The sequence below is a fragment of the Mus musculus genome, chromosome 1 (assembly GCF_000001635.26).
Source record: "Mus musculus strain C57BL/6J chromosome 1, GRCm38.p6 C57BL/6J".
NCBI classification, from domain to species: Eukaryota; Metazoa; Chordata; class Mammalia; order Rodentia; family Muridae; genus Mus; species Mus musculus.
The window spans coordinates 151,616,675-151,640,054 of NC_000067.6; the positions used below are offsets into that span (position 1 = coordinate 151,616,675).

Here is a 23,380-nt window from a genome sequence, read left to right on the forward strand (position 1 = left end):
GAACACACCAGCAGTCCAATTTAGGAGTGCCGGATAGCAAACATGAATCAGCAGCGATGGCATGACTCAGCAGAAGATTAGGATGAGTCAGCAGAAGCAACCAGTGCTAGCAGGGACACCAGGAGAAGTTCTCTGTGGTGCCTCTCTCAACAATGTGAGGAGACCAAGAAGGTCCAAGAAGTGTTGCAAAGCTAGCCATGCAAGCCCCCAGTCAATGTCCATTGAATTCTATTTATCATGAATATTCAAACATCATGAATCCTCCCATGGGTCTTTCCTCAACAAAACTCCAGGTGAGTCTGTATCAGCTGACATCATTCTGCCAACTGGCCGAGTCCTAGGAGCAACACCAGTTTTTTGGTGCATTTCTCTCTATGGAATCATGACAAATGATGACTAATAATCAATGGTAAGGCGTACCAATACCACCCAGTGTCATCCTCTGTCTATTGGGTCCTTCTTAACACCATGCGTCCTTTCACATGTTTGCCTTAGCAAAACATCCTTTTACCTGTGTCTGCTTCAGCGAAACGTTCTTTGACATAACTGACTTTCCAAAGACACCAGAATTGCCCACTTCATAATTCTTTCTCTTTTCCTGATCTTTCTTGGTTACTTTCTTTTGGCCTTTTCATAGGGCCACAAAAGGCTAACTGGGATGCACTTAATGTCGCTGTGATCAGCCACTCACAGGCTCTGAGTTTTGTTCTTAAGACCTTTGGTCCTCCATGTTGCACATTGCAGTGTCCTAGTCCCGATGCTCCATGGGTGAAAACTCAAACCCACTTCCTTTTTATCATTTGCCTCATTCCCTTCCCACTCATTTCCCTTACTTTGGTCGGCATGACTTACTTAACATTTTTTTCTTTTATTGATTATTAATTATTTTATTTATTTGCATCCCAAATGTTGCTGCCCTTCTTGGTCCTATCTCCCAGAGTTCTTTCCCTCACCCCCCTTCACCCTTGAAAAGTTACCTCTCCCCCCAAACCCCCCTCCTCTGAGGCATCAAGTCTCTATAGGATTAGGCAATTCTATCCCACTAAGGCCAGACAAGGTAGCCCTCTGTTACACATGTCCTGGGGCTTTGGACCATCTCATGAATGCTCCTTGGTTGGTGGCTTAGTTTCTGTTCCTGGAAGCTTCCAGGGGTCTGGGTTAGTTGACTTCCTATGTTGTTGACTTCCAAACTGTTGATCTTCCTATGGGGACGCTGCCAGCCTCTACAGTTCCTTCAGTCCTTTCCCTAACTCTTCCATAGGGGTCACCGATCTCTGTCCAATGGTTGGCTGTAAGCATCTGCATCTGTCTCAGGCAGCTGCTGGTGGAGCCTCTCAGAGGACAGCCATGCTAGGCTCCTGTCTGCAAGCACAACATAGCATCAGTAGTAAATAGTGTCAGGGTTTGGTGCCCACCCATGAGATAGATCCCAAGGTGAGCTGGTCACTAGTCGACCATTCCTTCAGTCTCTGCTCCATTTTTGTCCTTGAATTTCCTTTAGACAGGAACAATTTTGGGTAAATTAATTTGAAGGTGGGTAAAATCTTAGCATCAAAGCTATATATTTTTGCTTTCTGTGCCTAGGTGCCTGAATGAGAAAAGGCTTTTTCACCATTTTTTCCTTGTAAGAACATTTCCTTCAATCTACCAGTTGTTTTTGAGTATGTGGGGTGAACCTTTATTTGGGTTATTATTCGTGGTTTGTACATTAGTTACTTATATGGAAATGGTTGAAGAACCGGTGACTCAGAAGGAATTACCCAGTACTGAGGATGTTTACAGAGCCTGCTTCCCGGGGAGGTGATGGGCAAACAGCCTTTCTTCACCTGATCCCCTTACCCAGACAAGTACCACAGAGGTCCCCCATGAAAACCAGCCAAGGCCAGTATGAGACAGCCACTCTCTTCTTCTCAAGGGATTCTCTCTCTCTCTCTCTCTCTCTCTCTCTCTCTCTCTCTCTCTCTCTCTCCCTCCCTCCCTCCCTCCCTCCCTCCCTCCCTCTCTCTCTCTCTCTCTGTAAATTATTTCCAAAGTAAATTTGAGTCTTATCTTTCTTTCCAGTAAGTACCTAACTTCTGGTATCCAGACTGCTTACAGTTGACTTTTTCTGCCTCACACTGAGCTGGATTAAATCAACTTGGTCTTTTTGTGCCGCGTGAGCCTGCTCCTATGGAAGATTCACCTTGAAAACCCCCTTTGTAAAAGTGCCGTTTGGATGCTTCCTGTGCTACTCCCAGAGGAAGTGTGAGCTTTAGCAGGGATTGAGCAAAAAGGAAGAGAACTGTTCACCTCACCTCACCTCTCCTTAGCCCCAGGTGCTGCCAGCAGCTTAGCCTGATTCACACACACCTCAGGCCGATCCTTTTTGTCCAGGATTTTAAAACACTCATGTTATGGGTCATCTTTCCCCAGTTTATCTCATGCTATGTTACCGCATAATTAAACACATTTCTTTAGGTCAGGCCTTTTGACAAATTACTATATATTTGAAAACTCTGGTTCCCCAATGAAGGGAGAATAAATGCCTATCACATGGAACTCAGAACAGTTTTCAAATGGGGTCTCCTAGGGAATTTCAGAGGCATGCGTTCTAAGTTAGTGACAGGTATGTTCTGTTTGTGTGGAAAATTAGCTCTTCATTTGCTTTCTCTGGAGTCCTTTGGAGGGACTCCAAAGTCTGGGACGGTGTGCAGGGAGAGTGTACGTGACGTACAGCTAATGTCTAACTGGCAAACCAGCAAATATTTATGAAGTCTTATTTATGTGCCCTGTGCTGACCTCTTGTTCCTAGGAACCAACAAGAGGAAGGCATTTTCAGTGAGCTACTGTACTAGAGAGAGAGGGCACCTAAGCATGACATCAGCTGCACTGTAGAAACAGATCCACTGGGGATTTAGGCGAAGGGCTGTGTGAATACAGACGTATAGGACTGGGAGCCTTTTACGTCAATTCAAGTGACGGATGACGGGGAGTCACTCAGCAGAGCCTTCTAGGCAGATTTCCAATTTGATTTTTAAGATAAGCTGAGGGTTGTCTGCATCTGTGAGTTCCAGGAAAGTAGACAGTATCAGCAGTTCAGAGTCTCATTGTGCTTAAAAGCCAAGATCAAGGTGATGTTGCCAGAATATCCAAGGAAGATGACATCATCGGTATTCAGGTGCTCTGTGCATAGCGGAGGAGCTAGAGATAAGAGCTGAGGCCGAATTAAAGAAGTTCAAGGTGATATTGACCAGAAGAGGGACATGACAATATCCACTGTATGGCATGTCGCCTCTGCTGGTGGATGAAGGTCAGATTTAGTTAGTTCGGTTGTTTGAGTCAGGTGTCTCTCTGAAGAGCAGGCTGGCCTGGAACTCATATACAACCCAAGATGACCTTAAGTCTATGCTGCAATCCTCTTGCCTCCACCTTTGCAGGAAGCCCTGTGCCCAACTTGAAGATCAGATTTGAAGGGGGCATGAATAGAGGCAGGTGGGGGGCAGGAGCTCACTGATGTAGCTTCTCTTGGAATAGATGAGGGTCTGTTCTGAATACTTGTAGCTGCATTTCAGAGACATAGCTGAGGTCACATGCTGAGTACAGCCCCTGGAAGGAAGGTGGAGAATAAAGGAAAATAATTTAGGTTCCCACTGCACACACTCAGGCGATGATGAATCTTTTCACTGTGTTGGAGAACAGTTTTTGAAGTTTCTCAAGGACTGGCTTCGTGTGGAATTACTTAGGCAAGAGAGAGGCTGACACACACAGGAGGGTTTTAGAGAGCGTGGAGCAGCAGTCAATGTAAGGTCCATTTTGGTTGTGCAACCTGATCAATGACCCCTGTGTTTCTCAGGGCAAGAGTGGTTGGTAGAGAAGTGGTGGATGTGGGAAGGGGTGTTTTGGAAGTACTGTATCAAGAGGTTGACTTAGGAAAGAAGAAAAGGGCCATGACTGACTGGGAGGGAAGACTGAGTTTTGCTTTGCTCTATTTTCCTTCAGGACTTGAGGAAAATAGTTTGAGAATGATGATCCAAGACAGAGATGATCAATATAGGGTGTTTCCTTCTTAGTCACACAAGAAGGAAGAAAGTAGAGAGTGGACTGTGAGATGAACTTGGAGCCAGATAGGAGAGAAATGAAACCTTGATTTCCTTAAAAAATGGGGAAGTTTTCTGAAAGAGAAGAGAGACTCCTTATGGGGCTGAGGACACTTGTGAAGATGAAGTGATGCCACCCTGAAAAGTGGAAGTGGCACTGGGGACAGAAAAGGTTTCATAGGTAGTGACTGACCAGCCAAGGCTGAGATCATTCTTTGGCCACAGTTTCCTGTGTAGCTGGGAAGCTCACCAGAAGTTGTGAGGAAAACAGGCAGATAGTTTGATGCAGGGCTACAGACTGGGAAAGAATGCAACAAATGTAATTAGCTTAGGTAAGAAGGCTGGAGTTAATTTTTGACCAAGGTACTAAAAGATAAGCCAGTGGATGTGTGTGGGGTGGGGATGGGAGAGGGATCGTGGCTGTAATCGAACACACTCAGGAGGCTGAGGCAGAAAAATCACTGTGTGCGCAAGGCCAGTGTGGACCGTATAGTAAGAAACTGTTTCAGAAACAAAACCCTAATCGAATTGCAAACAAACCAGCTAGTAACCAACAAACTCTGAAGGAGAAAGAGTTGCTATCACTTTCTGTGACATTTATAAATATGAAATGCATATTTTCTGTTGGGTTAAATGTCAGCCTTCAGCCTTATCCTGATAGTTGTATAGTTTGCTTTTTTTAAAAAAAATAAGACCTTCAATACACACATACTCACACATATGGAGTTTAATGTGCCATTTTATATTTTGTATGCACTTATCTTGTTCTCCATTTACTATAGTAGCAAACCAGAATCAAACATTTATAGTTAGACCAATAGTATTGTGTAAATGCTGCAATTAAATAAATTAAAAATTTTAAATGCAAAGCTTGAATGATGTTCCTAACCCACGTTATTTATTTATTTATTTATTTATTTATTTATTTATTTATTTATTATATTTGCATGTAAATAATTTGCGCAACTTTCTGTTAGGTATCTGCTATAAGCAGGCCCAGTAGTATTGACTTATATTGTCGGATCAGCTCTCCGGATGAGAAGGACCACGGAAACATTCATTAACACTGAACGTTTCTGCAGTGGTTGCTTTTCTTGCCTTGTCTGCATCCTCTGCCGGGGAGTTTCATGAACTCTGAGAGAGTCCAATTTTAATCCCTTAAGGAAGCCATCTGTGAAGCATGGATGCCCACGGACTTCTGAAGCCTTGGCATTCTCATGCATGGTGTGCAATAGACCCCAAAGCAATAGCAGGCTCAGGAACAGACTAGAATGGAGGCCATGTGTCCCAAACCACCCTTTAACCCTGTTGACGTTTCCCTCAATTTTATACTGCTAACTACTGACTGTAAAGGGCGTGGATCTTCTCCTAACAGCTATCTGTCTTTTACATCTCCATGGCATAGCTACACATTTGCAATTTTTCTCTTACCTCCCATCCCTAGTTTAACTCATCTGATTTAAAAAATAATTCGCAGGGCAAAGAAAGATGGCCCAGTGGACAAACATTCTTGCCTCTAGGCCTGACAAACTGAGTTCAAAACCCAGGTGATGGAAGGAGAGAACTAACTTCCTTAAGTTGTCCTCTGATCTCCAAAGGTGTGCTATGGCACATGCATGCACACACACAAAACAAAGGGGCCTAGTTGGAGCATGGGACATGACCTCACCCCACGTCAACACACACAGAGACACAGACACACTCCCTGGAGTACCAGAGTGCTTCTCTTTCTTTAAAGTTTTGAAGGGGATAGTGGACGTTACGAGCTGGTGTGTTAGGTCAGAGGCCTGACCTTTCCCTCCCTCCCTGGTATGTATATATTCAGGCGTCTTACTAATGCTTACAAATGTCCATTTCTGTGATTCACTATAGTGCTATTGATGACACCAAACTGGCTGTATCTTCAGAGTCTCCCTGGACTCATCTTAAGATGAAAACATGAAGGTTTTTCCAAAGACTGTTAAGATGAAAGTTAATTAAAACTAAGTTAGAGTATCAATCTCAGACAAGTAGCTGATGAGATGAAAGATATGTTAACCTGCTTCACAGACAATAGCGCTATTAGGCAGCACATTTATAACCTGGACAGTTCTTCATCTGTAAGTAATTGCCTTGTAATGTTTGCGTCCTTTATCTGGAGACCTTCATGTGTTCTGAAAGGATGCCATTATATTCCCTTTAGCAAAGCAGATGAGCAGATGGCTTCCACATCTGCAAAAATGTGTTCTAGAGATAAAATAACTTGCTTAAGGTCGTATTACCAATCAGTGGTGGAATCAAATTAATAGTGTTTGGACCTGCAGCTTTCTCAAGTAGATTCTGGTGACACTGTAAGCCCAGTTCTGTCAGCAGGAATGGAATCTGCTCCGAGGGAAGGCTGAGGCTCTGCCCTGTGATAAGAAGGAACCAGCCCTTTTCTGTTGCATTTGAAACCTTCAGGAGCCTCTCATTTGGGTCTCAGTGCCCAAGCTCCATGGGTTCACAGAGACAGACTCGGTGAAGCATCTAGGGGAACTCAGGGGAAGGCAAACAGATGACAGCCAGAATTCTGGTGCATAGAAAGTCACAAAAGGAATACACCCCTTTTCTGCACCCACCCATAAAGCCTCACCTATTCCCAAAGGTGATTTACTTGTTTGTTTTTGCTTTTTGGGACAGGGTTTCTCTGTGCAGCCCTGGCTGTCCTGGAACTCTCTGTAGACCACTCTGGCCTTGAACTCATATAGATCTGCCTGCCTCTGGATCTTGGGTGCTGAGATCAAAGTTGTGTGCCACCACCACCCAGTAAGGGTGACTATTTTTAAATGTTACTCTTTGCCATGTAGAAATAGCAATTCCCTTTTCCATATCCAGATAGCCCTTCGTGTACTCCAAACTTTCAATACATACAAGTGTATTTATTTATGTACTAATTTAGTGTGTGTGTCCATACAACCTTGTGCCTTTATGCTTATGGAGGTCAGAGGACAACTGGTGGCTCTTTTCTGGTCCTACCATGTGGGTCTCTGAGATACATCTCAAGTTGTCAGTCTTGGAAGCAAGTGCCTTTACCAATGAGCTATCTCATCAGCCCAAGAAACAATATTTTAAGTGATGATCTAAACTTGGTGTAGTGACATGTGCCTAGAAGGAGGATTGTCAATTTGAGGCCAACCTGGGCTATACAATGAACTCTAGGCCAGCCTAGAATACAAAATGAAGCTTGTCTTTAAAAATAAAATTGTCTAGTCTGGCTTGCAAAAATCTGCAATGTGTCTGAAAGGATTAGTATACATGAGTGAATAATATGTAATCATGCATACAATATTAGTTATATGTAATAGCCATTTACAGCTCTTCTGTGATTGATTTATAAATATGCATGCTATAAATACACCTTCCAAGTTACTATGCTGGAAAGATTTTCAGTCTGCCACCATTAATGGCAGGCAGGATCTCAGGTAGTTGGGGTGATAGTTTTGATTTGTCATTAACTCTATAGCTATGCAACAGACACCTCTTGTTGAAAAGTTATGGGCAGGAATTTGAGAACCTGCTAGTGATGCATCTGTAGGCAAATGACAATGTCATATGATTCAGTGGCAGTGAAAAATGGTGTAATTCCTATGAGGTTAATGTGTCCATGTCAATTAAAATGACATGCAATTGCCCGTGGATTATCATTCCATTCTGCAAATTTATCCATTGCAGTTTGTATACCTGTGCGTAGGAACAAAGGGTCCCTGTAATCTGCATTCCTTATAACAGACAGCAATCTGCAGGCATCAGCAGCAGGTGGCTGATTAAAGTTGTATTTCTACCTTAGACTGTATCATTGTAGCCTGGAGGACCTGACTGTATTTTCCATTTAGTAGCTCTAGGGCTCAAGGGCAAGCAGAGCTAAAGCTCAGCCCGTGCTGTGTTCTCCACTCACGTGGGGCTGGGCCACTCTTTGCTACCTTGCACTGAATCACAAAACTGTTAGTCTCATAATCATCACAAATTAATTGATGTTCTGATGAAAATGCCTACCATGATTTTCCATTGGGCTTGACATAGTTTGCCATGAAGTCATTGGGAGAGGAATATCTAAGAAAATTTGGAGAACAAAAATATGGGAAGATATCTTTCTCCAGAAATAGAAATTAGTCTAATATTATAATACTTGAGATATGTTGTTGATAGTTCCAAAGTCAACATTTGGCCACTAGACAGAGCAGAAAGCTCCAAGCCAAACACTCAAGTATGAAAAGTGTGTGTGTGCTAATCAAAGAGCACACATGGGCTGGCCTGTGGCTCCTGCTACATATGTGGCAGAGGACTGACTGCCTTATCTGGCCTCAGTGGGAGGGGATGTGCTTGGCCCTGTGGAGGTTTGAGGCCTCAGAGAAAGGGGGTGCTAGAGGGGTGAGGTGGGAGTAGGTGGGTAGGTAGGGGAGCAAAGGTTTGGAGGAGGGGGTAGGAGGTTCATGGAGGGGGAACTAGAAAGGGGGGGCCAACATTTGAAATGTAAATAAATAAATAAAATAATTAATAAAAAAGAAATAGAAAAGTATGTGTGTGTTTCATAAGAAAACTATGGAGTCCCAAACCATACATAAAATAAGTTCCATGTTGTGAAAGACCTTTATGTCAAAGCACTTTTAAATGAAAACACAGGAGACTAGCCTTGTGAGCAAAAGAGGAAGGAGGGGTTTCCTAATGTAGGCATGGCTTAAGTCTTACTTCATCAAACTCTACAACTTTTGCTCAACGGAACACCATAATTGAAAACACAAGCCACAGATTGGGAAATGATACTTTCAGTGTTTATGTCTGAGAAGGACTCCTTCTTAAAATTTATAAACAATGCTCATCTGTCAGTCGGAAGACATATGGCGAGAGGATACACATTCATGGAAAAGAAAACGCAGTGGCCAAGACACATCTGAAGAGATGCTCAACTTCACTAACAAGAATTATCATTTACCAGTTTTAATAGATGCTATTTTCTGAAAATTTGGGATATAAGTTGCTGTCCCCTTGGTGGGAAGCTTGGCTATCTTAAGGGCCAGTGAGAGCCTCACACTTTGCCCTAGTATTCTAGATGAACATTTAGAGGAACTCACATACAAGCAGTCGGAGATTCATGCACTAATGTTTACATCAGCATTGATTGTGAGGGCAAAAAAGGAAATAAGTAAAAGGAAAAAGGAACTAAACTAAACTGTTAGAGATTCCAGTTAAAACGAATATGCTAAATCACAGTCTGTATGTATATGTGTGTGTGTGTGTGTGTAGCTTGTTCTGATGCATATCTAATTTCCATTTTTGAGTCAGTTGTTTTTAATTTTCTGTTGTATTCTAGTAGTCTGATGCCCACCCTGGCACTAGAGTATAATGCTACCTCAATGGTGACAATGGTAGAGTAATTTATATTATAATATTATATATACCTGTATGCATATACACATAACACAATGGGTCAGAAATCAGGCATCCTTGACAGGAGTTAAGCCTGTGAATATGCACAACAGTGCTATTAGTTATGTATAGGTAGCACATAAGTTGTAGTAGCCTCAAACAGTTTATAGGAATAAACACTAATTCCAACATAACGGTGCCAAGTGAGGCTGCAGAGCATGATGGAACCTACAGATGGAGTTGCAACATTTTGTTTAAAAAGATTATTAGTTTCACTCTGGTTTAGTATTAGCATTTTATTTATCCAGGCAGACTCAACATATATAGTACCCAACATACTATTCTGTATGTCGGAAATATCTCATAATTAAGGAAAACTCAGGAATACGCACACACTGTGCCAGTGGCCTGTTCCATGTATCTTACATCTTTGCTCGTATAAAGCGGGATGCAGAGGAGAGGCAAGAGAAACTCTGCTAAAACCTATTTCCAACCTGCAGAAGACACAGTTGGCCCACGCTAATACCTCTTAACCTTGATTTGTGCAAAACAAGTTTGTAATCACTAGATAAGAAAACTGACTTAATTAGTGCCTTTCCCAGGGGACTTTCTAGTACCAGTCAGCAACTGCAGCTTTAATTGAGATGGTGATGCCACTTAATTGGAACACCTGAATAGGATTAAAGGGTGCTCAGAGAAGGGGAGCTGGTTTCCCTGGTACCCAGAACTTTGTTGGCTTTCTGCCCCTTCTATGTCAAACTCCGCCAACTGGGATGAAACGGAGCCAAGCGCTTTAATTATTTCTCACAGATGACTTGATAGAGTGTTTTAAGTATAGATCCCATGTTTTTCAGAGGCTTTTTCCCCCCTGATGGTGCTTAGAATTTACTACAGGGAGGCACTTGACATTTACGGTGCTTTTAACTTGTTATTAATCTAAGAACATGATGTCTATTAAATGAAATCAGCGGATGGTTGTGCTGGGATTCAATCATGCGTTTCAATCAGTTGTATCTGATTGAATATATATATATGTAGTATAAAGAGTTGTCTCATGGCATTGTGGAGGATGACAAGTTTCAAAATCTGTGGTTGGCAAGCTGGAGACCCAGGAAAGCTAATAAGGTACTGTCAGCTCAAATGCTGAAAGGCTGCAGATCCTGGAAGAGTCCAAAGGCTGGAAAGGACTAATGTCCAAACTCAGAGCAGTCAGGCAGGAGAAACTTGACACTTGAGAGAACAACTCACCCTTACAGGCACATTCAGGAGAGCAGTGTCCGAGTCAGGCTAACACAGCAGTCATCGCATCTCTTCACACTGCTCCTTGAGTGCGTTCTTTTTATTACCAAGGACTGTTTACATTCCTTTATAATAAAACAGAAATGTTTGAATTCCTCCATAAACATCAATGTAGTATTAACAGAGGAAAATGCTCTTAACATCTTGGCACTGATTTTTTTTTTTTAACAAAGTTCACAAATGCTCTATTACCAAGTAGTGTTGTGACCTCAGGACAGGTAAGCTCTTTACTGGAAAAAAACAAAAAGAGCGGGTGGGGTGGGGTGGGGATTTGAGACTACCGTCATCATCCATTGAGTTCTGGAGTCTGTAAATTTCACCTGTGAGGCCTGGGGTCCACGCAGGGCTGATGGCATGTCTACCATGAGAAAATCATTTCCAATTTCCATAGAAAGGGGAGGGTGATTTTGGATAGTCTTGTGCCATCTAAATAGCTAACACTCTGGGAATTTGAGTGATTTAAGCAATCTCTCTGTATTTTTCGGGCATTGCGGGTGATCCTTTTATGTGGGTTTTCAGTTGTGTATGACTCGGGGAATCTTAAGTTTGATTAGCTCCTGTGCTAAGCTGTGTCCTAAACTCTCATCAGTCAGGTTCCATTTTGGGTGACGTTTGGGTTGGTATCAGGAAAGCTGACTACAGAAACTTGGCACCTGCTAAATTCAAGTAGCTGTGGGCCTGAATCATTTTGGCAGGTCTTAGATTTTATAAATTAAGGCATGTGAAAATAACTTTTTTTAATGAGTGCCCTACCAGCCTCGTGAATAGTTTCCAAGTTTCAGCTGGTCCCAGGAATGTTAGGTGTTCTTCAGAGTTTATCATGAAGTTTGCAACTGGCACTTCCTCATTGCCACCCTACTTCTAGATAAGCAAATATAAGCATGCCTGGTCCCCAAACACTTACCAATAAATATTTTTTTACATCAATGGCATGAATTCTATACATGAATGAATGAATGAATGGATGAATGAATGACTAGACTTTCTGTGTTGGGATGTTGAACTCAGGACCCTAGCCTTTCAGGGCAAATGTCTTTTACTAGTAAAGGCATCTTGCCAGCCCAGCATAGACTCTTGAGAGACAAGAAATAGAAACTGCAAAACATATACTTCTATGTGGAGACAAGAAAAGTGAAGCAAGACAAAGACGGACATAGTTAACAAAGAAAAGCAAAGACAAAGTGTGTGAGCCACCTAGGAGAGGTGCAGAGAATTTCCTGCATTAGAAGGGGAATCCAGGAGAACCACGAGGCTCCGTTTCTGGTGTGTTTTGAGCCAGGCCTGACTTCTTTAATACGCATGCTATGTTCAGTTACAAGGAATGTTGTAACGGTTTTGGAATACTTTGAAAGCCTCTGATAAAAGCCATGCAGAAAAAGACTTAATAATTATGATTAGACACCCAAACAGCCTAGAGACTCTTGTCCCCCTGTTCCTGACTCAGTAATATATTGGTTGTCTTAGTCCAGGCAAGGTTGACACGCATTCTTCTTGATGTGTCTGGAAAGTCAGCTGTCAGAGCAGCTTAAATTCTTTTTCACTCCTTGGAGGACATTAGGCAACTTAGAGAAATGGCCAAGTAAATAAGACTTCTTCTCATCAGGTGTGTCATGCGACAACTGGAAGCATGCCGCGAGGGATGGCAAAGCAGTCTTGAAAATCTCCAAGCACTTTAGATCCAAGTGAAGAAGGGGAAACAAGCAAAACAAATACAAAACAAGGGCCACTTTGTCACTTCTACCCAACTGTGGCTAAGGAAAGGTGTGTGTGTGTGTGTGTGTGTGTGTGTGTGTGTACAGGTGTGGATGTGAATGGGTGTGTACAGGTATATGTGTGTGTATTGTGTAAGGGTGTGTGTATGTAAGTGTGACTGTGTGTGTGTGTATGGTATGTGTGTGTATATGTGCTTGTGTATGTGAGAGTGTGTGTGTGTACTGGTGCATGCCTGTTTCTAACAATAGTAAAAGACAAACAACCACAAAACCAGAGCTCAGACCAGACTTCAGGTCTAGTCTTATATGTCTGTCCCAGATTCTCTTTTAACTTGAGAAAGTTGGCTAAAGTGTAGGACATTTTCTTTTCTGTAGAGCGGGGTAGTAATTGAAATTCATTAGATGATAGGGTGCCTCTCTGTTATTGTCTTCTCCTGCTTCATTCATTTGCAGTCACTCATGAACTATTGTTTTGTAGATATATAGTGCAGATGGACCCCTCATTTACCTCAGTGACCATGGTCCTTTGCAGAAAACACTGTTTTTGCCTCTGTCTGTTCTCTGTTGTTGGCTCCTGCCCCTCAGTATGGGCGTGCCTTTAGAGGACTAAGCTTGGTTGTCCCATTACAAGCTGTGGGGGTTTGCAATGTGGACAGTGATTATGAAACATCAGGGTCTCTAATAGTCTGAGGGCAAGTTCACTGCAGACTCTGCATTTCGGACCTCTGAGTATGAGTTTGGAAATCCAAGAAACTGGGTTGTGTTGTTTATTCCTGATAGGCCAGCTTTTTCCAGATGTGCGCTGAGTGACTTCAGTGTAAGCTCCTGGAAGCGTCTGTATTTGTGTATTTCTCTGTGGATTAACACTGCAAGTGAATCAAAGAGAAGGGAAGTTGGTTTATACACCTCTCACCTTTTAACTCGTGCTGGAGGTTTCACAGGGAGCCTGCGGGATCTGCAGAGTCAAGGCTGCCTATGAATCATCCTGCCATTTCCTAGTGGAGTCTGTTAAAAGCCTGTCACCCGAGCTCCAGTAATAAATGTGTTCTCATTCTCTCCCAACCACCCCCCCCCCACACCTCTCCCTCCCTCCCTGCCCCCTCCTTCCCTCCCTCCCTCCTTTCCTCCCTCCCTCCCTCCCTCCCTCCCTCCCTCCCTCCCTCCCTCCCTCCCTCCCTGTCTTTAGTTCAATTATGGAGAATCCAATTTACCCTCATTCTCTAAGGCATTTACTTGAAGAAAGAGAGTCCTTGGGCATCATTGTATGTAATTAGATTTTTGCACCTCTGTATTGTGAATTGGGATTTCCAATTTTCCACCCTAAGGTGGGAAGTGGTGGTGCTTAGCAACCCAAGATCATAGCTGATGCTATAATTCACAAGGACTTATAAATCTCTACAACCTCAGACGCCCAGGAGAAATACACATCGGCATATATTACACCTTAAAATTATTGAAAATTTTGGAGGCATTTTTCTTGTTTACCAATATTAATCTTCACCTGCAACCTCAGCCGGTTTTAAGAAACTGTACCAAAAGCCAGCTCAGTTTCTTTTCGTGTGGAATTCATCTCAGTGCCAGCGAAATAGCCATGTTTTTTTTTTTTTTTTTTGATAATTACCTTTCATAATGGAAATTCAATGTCTTAAAAACAATTTTTGTTTGTTTGTTTTGCATAGAAAAAGCCACAGATCAAGGGCTAATTAAATAACACTGGATAAAAGCTATAATATAATTTTCAAAGTTTAGGAAAGAGCACAATGTTTGAATTGTTTTGTATCTCGTGACACAAAGCAGTGTTTTAACGTCTCCTATTGTTTTCTTATGAACTAGTCTCCTAAAAGGTGTTGAAATCGAGGAACCTTCCCCTTTTGAAAGATTTTAGACTTTAGAGCCGTGGTTCTCAGCCTTCCCAGCGCTGTGACCCTTTAATACAGTTAATTCTGCTGTGGTGACCCCCAGCCATAAAGTAATTTTCATTGCTACTTCTTAACTGTAATTTTGCTACTTTCATGAACAGAAATGTGAATATCTGATATTTCTGATGGTCTTAGATGACCCCTGTGAAAGAGCCATTCAGCCTCCCAAAGGGGTTGAGACCCACAGATCGGGAACAGCTGTGCTAGAGCATTTATAGTCGCTGAAGTAACCCTGGGAATCATAGGGAGTGAAGCAGTATGATAGAGGAGAAACCAAATAACTGATAAATAGATTTGAGTGAACCACTGCAGCTGTGGATAGTGTCATTCAAAGAACCTTCTAGAATGAAAAAAAAACCTACAAATTCAGATTCTCCAGACTTTATATACATTCCAGCCAGACTGTCACTTTTCTCACCTTTATAAACTGATCAAATCAAACAAACCAGGATGTGATGTTAGTAATTTCAGACATTTTCATGGGACAAACTTATTTAAAAGCTTAAGAGGAATTAGCCTGTAAGATTCTGATTTCTGTAAACAAATACGCATTGGGCTTCATGGTGCATACCTGCATAAGAAGTAGTGAGGCCCCAAACCTTCCTTCCTGGGGTGACGCCATGGGTTTCATTATTATTATGCATTGTGATGTTCTTGGGTCTTGAATATTTACTCAGCTGTTTTCCCAATCACTTGCCAAATATTTGCTGAGTATGCAAATACAGTATACCCTCGGAGGAGAGATAAGCCGTATTTAAACAGTTGTAGCAAAAGTGGAGCACAGTTTGGGAGAATGTGAATGGTGGTGAGATTGTTTCCAGCCGGCCCGATCTGAGAAACGATTCTTTTGGGCGGGCTTTGGCCTTTGGCCTTGAAGAGTGTGAAAATGGCCAACAGAATACTTACAGGAGACAGGAATAGATTAGGTCTGGATATGCGCCAGCTATATTGAGCGGTGTGATATATGACGGGTAGGGTAGGGTTCCTTCAGTGGCAGGCTGAAGAGTTACAGGCAGGGAGATCTACTGAGGAAGAAAAAGTGGCATAGTCTGATGGCTCCACGTCCCTGGAACTTGGCAAGCCAGGACCCAGAGACATGTGACTTCTGTCACTAATGAGGTCTGCCCCTTACAGCATTCAGAAGAGTGTCCCTATAGTCTCAGTGCCAGGGCTCTGCTCTGCAGGGCAGACACTCATTTTAGCATCTGGTCGTTTGCAACTTGTGACAGCTTCATCTTGGATAGGTCCCAGTGGACATACTTTTTTTTTTTTTTTTTTTTTTTTTTTTTGCCTCTCCTAAGCTGTCCCCTTATCCTAGACTCTGCCCGGCCCTTCTTAGAATCCATTGCTACTCCATGAAAGAAATGTTGGCTTTGTTTCTACAGTCTTTAGGGATCTGTGTCTCAGTCCTAGCATTTCCCTCTTCTGCCCTGTACATTTTTGTTCATGTTTTAGAGCAGAGACTAAGTGATTTTGCCTTGCTGTGCTGCCTACACAGAGAAAACTTAGAGATTCTTACAATGTTGAGAGTTAATCAAGTCTCAGTAGAGGATTCAGTGGTTGAGGTGGGTAAAGGGGGATGGATTTAAGAAATGGTGTAAAGGGACTGGAGGGATGGCACAGCAGTTAAGAACACTCCCTGCTGTTTGGCAGAAGGACCCGAGTTCAGTTTCCAGCACCCATACCATTTAACTGTCTGAACAGTCGCTCTAGGGCATCCGATGCCCTCTACTGGTCTCAGTGGGTACCTGCACACATGTGGCATATACTCACACAAACATAAATAAAAAAATAAAAATAAAACTTGAAATAGTGTAGAGATAAAAGTAACAGTTTAGTTTAGATTTGCTTGAATCTAGGAGAGAGGGGGTTTTAGAAGGGCCTGCAACTACCTTTTCTGTAGAAAGCTAAGCTTAGTGTCTCGAGCTGTGGAAGAGGCCTTTTGATTTTCATGAGGATTGCCAAGGGAGTAAATTGTTGCATTATAGTGCCCAGTACAGGCTGGAGCCACCAAGTACGAGTCACAGAATTGTACCTGTGGTGTCAGTGCTATGTTCCTAATGGAGAAGAAGCCCTTCCCCCGATGCCAGCCGTTCTGTGAGCCATTGGCCTCCTTGTGCTGAAGTTCTGGCAATGTGGCTTTCAGAACACACCAATATAGGGGCTCCTCATCATCTGTATCTTACAGGTATGAGGACTGAGTTCAGTGGAGCACAGAGGCTAACTGTGCCTTTGCCTTCACTTGGTCAATGATAAGGTTTTATGTAGTTGAGGGTTTTCAGTTTAGTTTGGCTTTTTGAGACAGGGGTTCACTATTTAGCCCATACTGGCATTGAATTGCCAAGCACTGGAATTACAGGCTCGAGCCACTCTGTCTGGCATTATGTAGTTGATTTTTAACTCAGGGATACACAGAGGACAACCTAAGCTAAACACATCTATGGAAATGCAGGTGATATTTGTTTCAGGCCCTCCGTGCATGGGACAGTTAGTTGCTTTCTCTTCTGCAAATCAAGATGTGTCCAACTCAAGAGTACAGTAAACGGGCTGCTTTCTTATTTTTTATTTTCTTAGTTCATTAGTTCAAACTGAGGGGTGTCTTCTGGTACTTGGCTAGGGGGCTTCCAGTATCCCCAACCTTCTAGCCACTTTGTTACTCTGTGCCAGCCATGGCACCAAGAACTTTTAATGAGGTATTTCGTGTGATTGTTATAATAATTCTGTGAAGCTACTCCACATAGCCAGCAAATGGCAGAAATACTTCTGCCATCTTTGCCTGAGTCCAGAGTCCACCTTCCTACCACAGTGGTATTGTTGACCCAACCCCAGGTTTTGCCTTTATCCTCAAAGTCTTCAAAGTGGGTGTTCCCTTATGTAGGTCCAGACAGGTTCAATCTAATGTCTAGATGCATTTTAGATCGACTTTGTTTTTTTTCCTTCATCTTTTGATGCTATTAGCTGTTTTACTTTACATTTGAACCAGTCATTAAGTAAATACAAGAAATCTGCAATTTTCTTTGTAAGAGTGACTTGGTGCTGTGTTGAGGGTGTCACACGCAGATATTCAGATCCCAGAAACACTTTTCACATACAGTGGGAGGCTAGTGTAAAGGCACCTTGGTAGAAGCAGGGCATACCAGTAGGAGACTTGGGCAGGTAGTAGAAAATTGGCTTTAATAGCCCCACAGAATTCATCATAATAGGATGGCCACCTTCTTTCCTTTCATTGTAGTGCTTGTAAGAGAGCAAACATTAGCATCCACAATTAGCATGGTACTCCTCACACAGACCAAACAGTGCTTACCTGGAACTAAAGGGCAAATTTTGCTCATCATTTATACTCTCATTGTGGGAATTCTCAAAGATTTCCCACTCCTGTGTAAGAAAATTATAGACAAGGATATAGGATTACTATTTATGCGTTGTAATAAAAGCTAATAAAATAATAACCAATTAGATGCTTATAAAGCCTGAGTATATTAAAGTATTATGCAAATCCTGATTAATTGTAATACCATAAACTCAGGGAGCAAGCAAAAGCATGCTTGACTCAAATTATAGGGGCTTTTATTTGCATTTCTACAGAATCTATTATTAGTGGGTCTCAAAGGACCTTACAAGTAATAATTACTAAAGCCCATAAATATAACCCATAAATGTCATTTTATTAAGGGAATACAAAAGAGCTCCCCTTCCTCATACACATTATAAGACTGAAAAATGCCCAAGCAGAAGTAGGCGTGTCTGCCTTGTAGAGGGTCTCAGTATGCATGGGTGTTTGGCTGTGACTTCATAGGCACACACAGTCGGCTGTGGGAGTCGAGGTCCTCCTACTGAGCGTCTCCAAATACCTGGCTCAGATCCTTCATTTCCTTCTGGATTTTTACACGCATACTAGCTCCGTGTAACTCTTTCCAATAAGGTATATTTTAACATTCCTGTGTCAACTAAAACACCTGATTTGAAAAACAAAAGTTAAGCTAAGCCTCCCATGAAATATTTAGAAATATTTTTAAAATGCTATCCCTGCTTTATTTGCCTCAAGTTCCTATCCTACCTATTGCAAGCTGGAAGTGTTTGTCAGAAAGGATGGCGAAGCTGACATTTATCTCTATCCTCGGAAACAAGTATCGAAGTGCCAAGAGCCTTTCCAGTCTGGCTCGGAACTCTCCCATCGCCCGTACTAAGCAGGGCTTGGAAAGGCAACTGAATCTTTCCCCTTCCTCTGACACCAGGTTCTACGTGACTGAGAGCAAAATTTATCCCTGGTGTCAAGACACCAAAACGTCACTGCTGGTCAGTGTAGGGATGTAGTTGTGCCTTTATGATCATGCTTCCATGTCACCTAGGCTCAGAGAATATAGACCCACGTCTACCTACCCTACTTCACAGCAGGGGACAGCAGGCCTTGGAGCAGAGGCCAAGTTTATATGGGTGGTTTCTGCCTCACAGTTAGGGTGGGGTCCACCGTCCAGGTCTCTAGACTTTCAAGTCAGTCCCTCTATCTTACGTCGACCATATGACACTTTATATCACAAAAATCTCCTAAACTAGGAGCATAGGAGCACAAGTCTCTCCCTCTCCCTTGCCCCCCAACTGTGTGTACATGTATGTGTGTACATGTAGGTGTGTGTTCACATACAGTATGTGTTTATGTATGTGGAGGCCAAGTGAGTTTCTCAGTCACTCTCCACTGTTTTTGAGACAGGATCTCTCACTGAACCTGAATCTCACTACTTTAGCTGAACTCCTAGGCTGCAAGTTCCAGAATCCTCCTGTCTTCATCCCCCCGGGGCCAGGATTTTTACATGGATGCTGGGGCGGGGGGGTCTCAAGTCAGGTCTTTGTACTTGCCTAACCAATACTTTACCAACTGAGCCATCTTCCCATCGTAGTATTGTATTTTAATCTAGGGCTGTGGAAGCAAAAAGACTAGAGGCTCAGCTTCCAGGTTCTGAGGGAAATTGAGAGATGTGTACACAGAGAGTGGAAGGGTGGACTCTGAGATTATTGTCGTGTAGGAGATAAGTCACAAGCTAGAGCATATAGGAGGTAAGGCAGAATACTCTTATGGGCACAGTAGTGAGTAAATTGTACGTGGAGAAAGACTCCTCCTCCTCCTGACTGGTCCTTGGGGACTGTTGAGCTCTTTAGCGTGATGTTAGGTGAAGGAGGGTTCGAAGCAGGAGTAGCAGGAGCAGCGCTCCCAGCTAACACAGGCTGCTTATCAACCCCTGGTCAGCCGTGGTTTTTGGGAGATGGGAGGAATAGTCAAAGTAACCTGATAGCTATTCTGGGAGGCATGCTACATTGCAGAATTCTGATTTTCATATTTTTCCAGGGAAAACTGAGGCTTCTATCAAAAACTTCAGCCCCTACTACAGCCGGCAGTATTCTGTAGCTTTCTGCAATCATGTGCGCAGCGAGGTGGAGCAGCAAAGAGATTTAACGTCACAATTTCTGAAGACCAAGGTGACTCTTGAGCACTCGACTTACATCGTTCTCTTGCCAGAGAAAGGGTTATAGATGCTAATATTTGGATTATTTGAATGACAGTTCTTCAAACTACACTAAAATCATGTCACACTTTAAACAACACCTGAAGTGAGACCATATATGATTTCTGGTTGATTGTATGATCTATAAAAACAGAAAGCTATACAAACATCCTCATTGGTGGTTTGGTACAGGAAATTTAACTTGCTGTTATGAATTTCAATCTAAAAAAAAATCATGATTACGTTTGTTTTGGTCAATGATCAAACACGATTTCCTGAGTTGCCTTTGATCTAGTATGTGAATTTCAAAACTCCCTACCTTCCTGGAGTTTATGTTCAAATGGAGGAGACAGATGGTAAACAGTGGAAGAAACTCACAACAGGCCATGGTAAGACAGCGATCAAAGCTTCAGACACAAATGAATCAAGACTCTTGTCTGGGGGAAGTTGATAGGGAAGGAAGCCCTCTGTAGAGACTGGCATCGCATATGATGATAGGACAGATCAGGTGGGGAGAGATATCTGGGGAACAAGAGTCCCAAGAGGATGGAGCCAGAAATGGAAAGATCCTCCAGCCCAGAGTCCTCAAGGCTCTACGAGCCTGCCCAGAGCTCTGAGTGAGGAAGAAGAGTGGGCAGTGACCTTGGGGAGACGGGTAGGGACCAGAACTGTAGGACCAATGTAAGGGCTTGGTTTTAAGAGTGATGGGAAGTTCCACATCAGGGTACCACTTATAGGCGGACAAAGACAGACAGAATTTTAAGTGTGTAGTTTGTTGTTATTCTTTTTATTTTTTTAGTGGGCTCTCTGTAAAGACTAGACCCTGAGGGGAGAAGGGAAGTGATAGCCATTGTGTGTGTGTGTGTGTGTGTGTGTGTGTGTGTGAGTATGGGGGCCAGAGGTCAACGTTGGGCGTCATTCCTCAGAAGGAGGAAACCTTGGTTTTGGAGACAGGGTCTGACACTGGCCTGGGTTTGCGCACTAGCATAGGCAGGCTGGCTAGTGAGCTGCAGGGATCTGTCTGCCCTGTCTACCTGCCTGCCTACCGCTGGGATTATACAGCACTGGATTTTCAAGTGTGGCTTCTGCTTGTGTAATAAGCACTCCACTGACTGAGCTATCTCCCAGCCTGGAAAGGAAGCAATTTTGACAGAGCTGGTGGGATCTGTTGTGAGATAACAGGGAGGAGAAATGTAGCAATGGCAAAGGCGACAACGTGGCTTTTCACGTGAGTGGAAGCAAGGGGCATGGCTTTTCATATGAGCGAAGCAAGGGAATGGAGCTGCCTTTTACTCCGAGAGGGGCAGGGGTGAGTAGGGTTAGGGGGTGTGGGAGTCAGTTCATTTTTGCCAAAATAAGTTTGAGATTTTTTTTTTTTTGCTTTTTAAAAGATCTATTTTATCCTCTCCCCTCGTTTTGTGTGTGTGTGTGTGTGTGTGTGTGTGTGTGTGTGTGTGTGTGTGTGTGTGCACTCTTGTCCACAGGTGCCAGGGTGTCCAGAGATGGTGTTAGATTCCCTAGAGCTGTCGTTTCAGGTGGTTTTGAGCCATCAGATGTGCTGCTGGGAACTGAATTTGGATCCTAGGCAAGAGTAGCAAGCACTCTTAATCACTGAGCCAGCTCTCTGGTCCTGAGATGATGGTGTTGGCAGTGGTGGTGGTGGTGGTGATGGTGATAGTGACGATAGTGGTGATGATGATAATGAGGGTGGTGGTAGTGATGATGATGGTGGTGATGATGGTGATGGTGATTTTTACATTCACCTGTGGACAGGTTGGTCAGGTGGATGGTTGTTCTCATCTGGAGCCCAGTAGACAGATGGGGTCTGGGATTGTTAGCTCATCATGGAGAGCAGCAGTGAGGTATGGTGGGAGGAGGACTGAGACAGAGTGAAAAGGCACCAGCCTCAGCAGCATTTGCAGATCATGATGAGGAGAGAGTGCAGGCAAAAACACTAAGAAGAAACTCCCGGAGGAGTAGGAGAAATGAGTCAGAAAAGCCAGGAATGAGTGATGAGTGGACCAGCTGCTGCTGAGAGTCTGAATGAGTTAGCCAGAGAATTCAGCAGCATGGGAATTCCACAAAATAGTCTCAGGGTTCAGAGAGCACGTTGGGATGCACGTTCTGGAGCTAGAGAGATGGCCGAGAAATTAAAAGCACCCGTTGCTTTTACAGAGGACTTGAACTTGGGTCCTAGGACCACATGGTGCCTCACAAGCACCTAAAACTCCAGATCTCAAGTTCTCAATGGTCTGATGTCCTCTTCTGTTCTTTAGAGACACTACACACACTTATGGTGCATATACATACACACTGGGAAAACATACACATAAAATAAATAGATTTAAAGAAAGGAAAGAAAAGAATGCAAGTCCCAACCATTTACGGTGAGGTGTAGCTGTTGCCTTGGCCCTGGGGACACAGTGGAGGGAAGGTCACTGGGACCCAGAAACTGGAGACCTGCCTGGGCAACAGACTCCTGCTTTAAGCAAAACCAATGCAGATTCTGTTTTTGGAACTCAGAGACTCAGACAGGATAAGTCTATCAGGAGACCACAGTTTTGATTAAGTGGCCTGAGTTTGAGAAACGCTGTACATAAGAAATATAAAGTTGTCTTCAGCCTCATTTAAAGAGACCAGGGAGGTCCTGTTTATCTGTTAATGAGGCAAGATAGAGGGTAGACTCATTATCTGTCAGGAGAGCTTTTTTTAAAATATCTATTTATTATTTATTTTATATGTAAGTACACTGTAGCTGTCTTCAGACACACCAGGAGAGGGCATCAGATGTCTTTTAGGATGGTTGTAAGCCACCATGTGGTTGCTGGGATTTGAACTCAGGACCTTTGGAAGAACAGTCCGTGCTCTTAACCGCTGAGTCACCTCTCCAGCCCCGTCAGGAGGGTTTTTAAGTCCTGGAATTTGGAATGAAATTCATTTCATCCCTTAGATGAGTCTTAAAAGAAATAGGCCTGTCTCTTCCGTATGATTCATATAATTTTTTTTTTTTTTTGCTTTAAAGTAAGGTGATATGTTTTGAAGGCAACGCATGCCTGTTTAAAAGGAAGAAGTCAGTGTAGCATCGGTGACATGTCAGACAAGGGCACACTCCTATATTTTACAATAATAAGGAAACTGTGCAGCAGAGCAGGATGCGTGTTCTCCTATACAGAAAACTCAATAGAGACCTAATGAGGAGCCGAATAGAATCCTCTAGCACATATATCAAGGTTAATAAGAGATAATCATGAATATAAGAGATAGAACTGGGTGTTGCTGGAGTGCTGCCTTCTTCAACCCAACACATACCTTTTAAAAATCAGGAAGATGAAGCCTGGAAGTGGTGACACACACCTCAGTGCTCAGGAGGCAGAGGCAGGTGGATCTCTGTGAGTTTAAGGCCAGTTTGGTCTATAGAGCGAGTTCCAGGACAGCCAGGGCTGCACAAAGAAACCTTGTCTCAAACAAACAAACAAACAAAGCCTCCAAACCAA

At 43.1% G+C, this 23,380-nt stretch overlaps 1 protein-coding gene across 1 annotated transcript in view; it reads left to right on the plus strand.

The window, feature by feature from the left end:
* Niban1 (niban apoptosis regulator 1) overlaps window positions 1-23,380 on the plus strand; it is a 150,060-nt gene that overhangs the window by 45,302 nt on the left and 81,378 nt on the right. Inside the window, exon 2 of the mRNA NM_022018.3 lies at window positions 19,730-19,860. Coding sequence (NP_071301.2) covers window positions 19,730-19,860 — 131 coding nt within the window. The remainder of the gene's footprint in view (window positions 1-19,729; window positions 19,861-23,380) is intronic.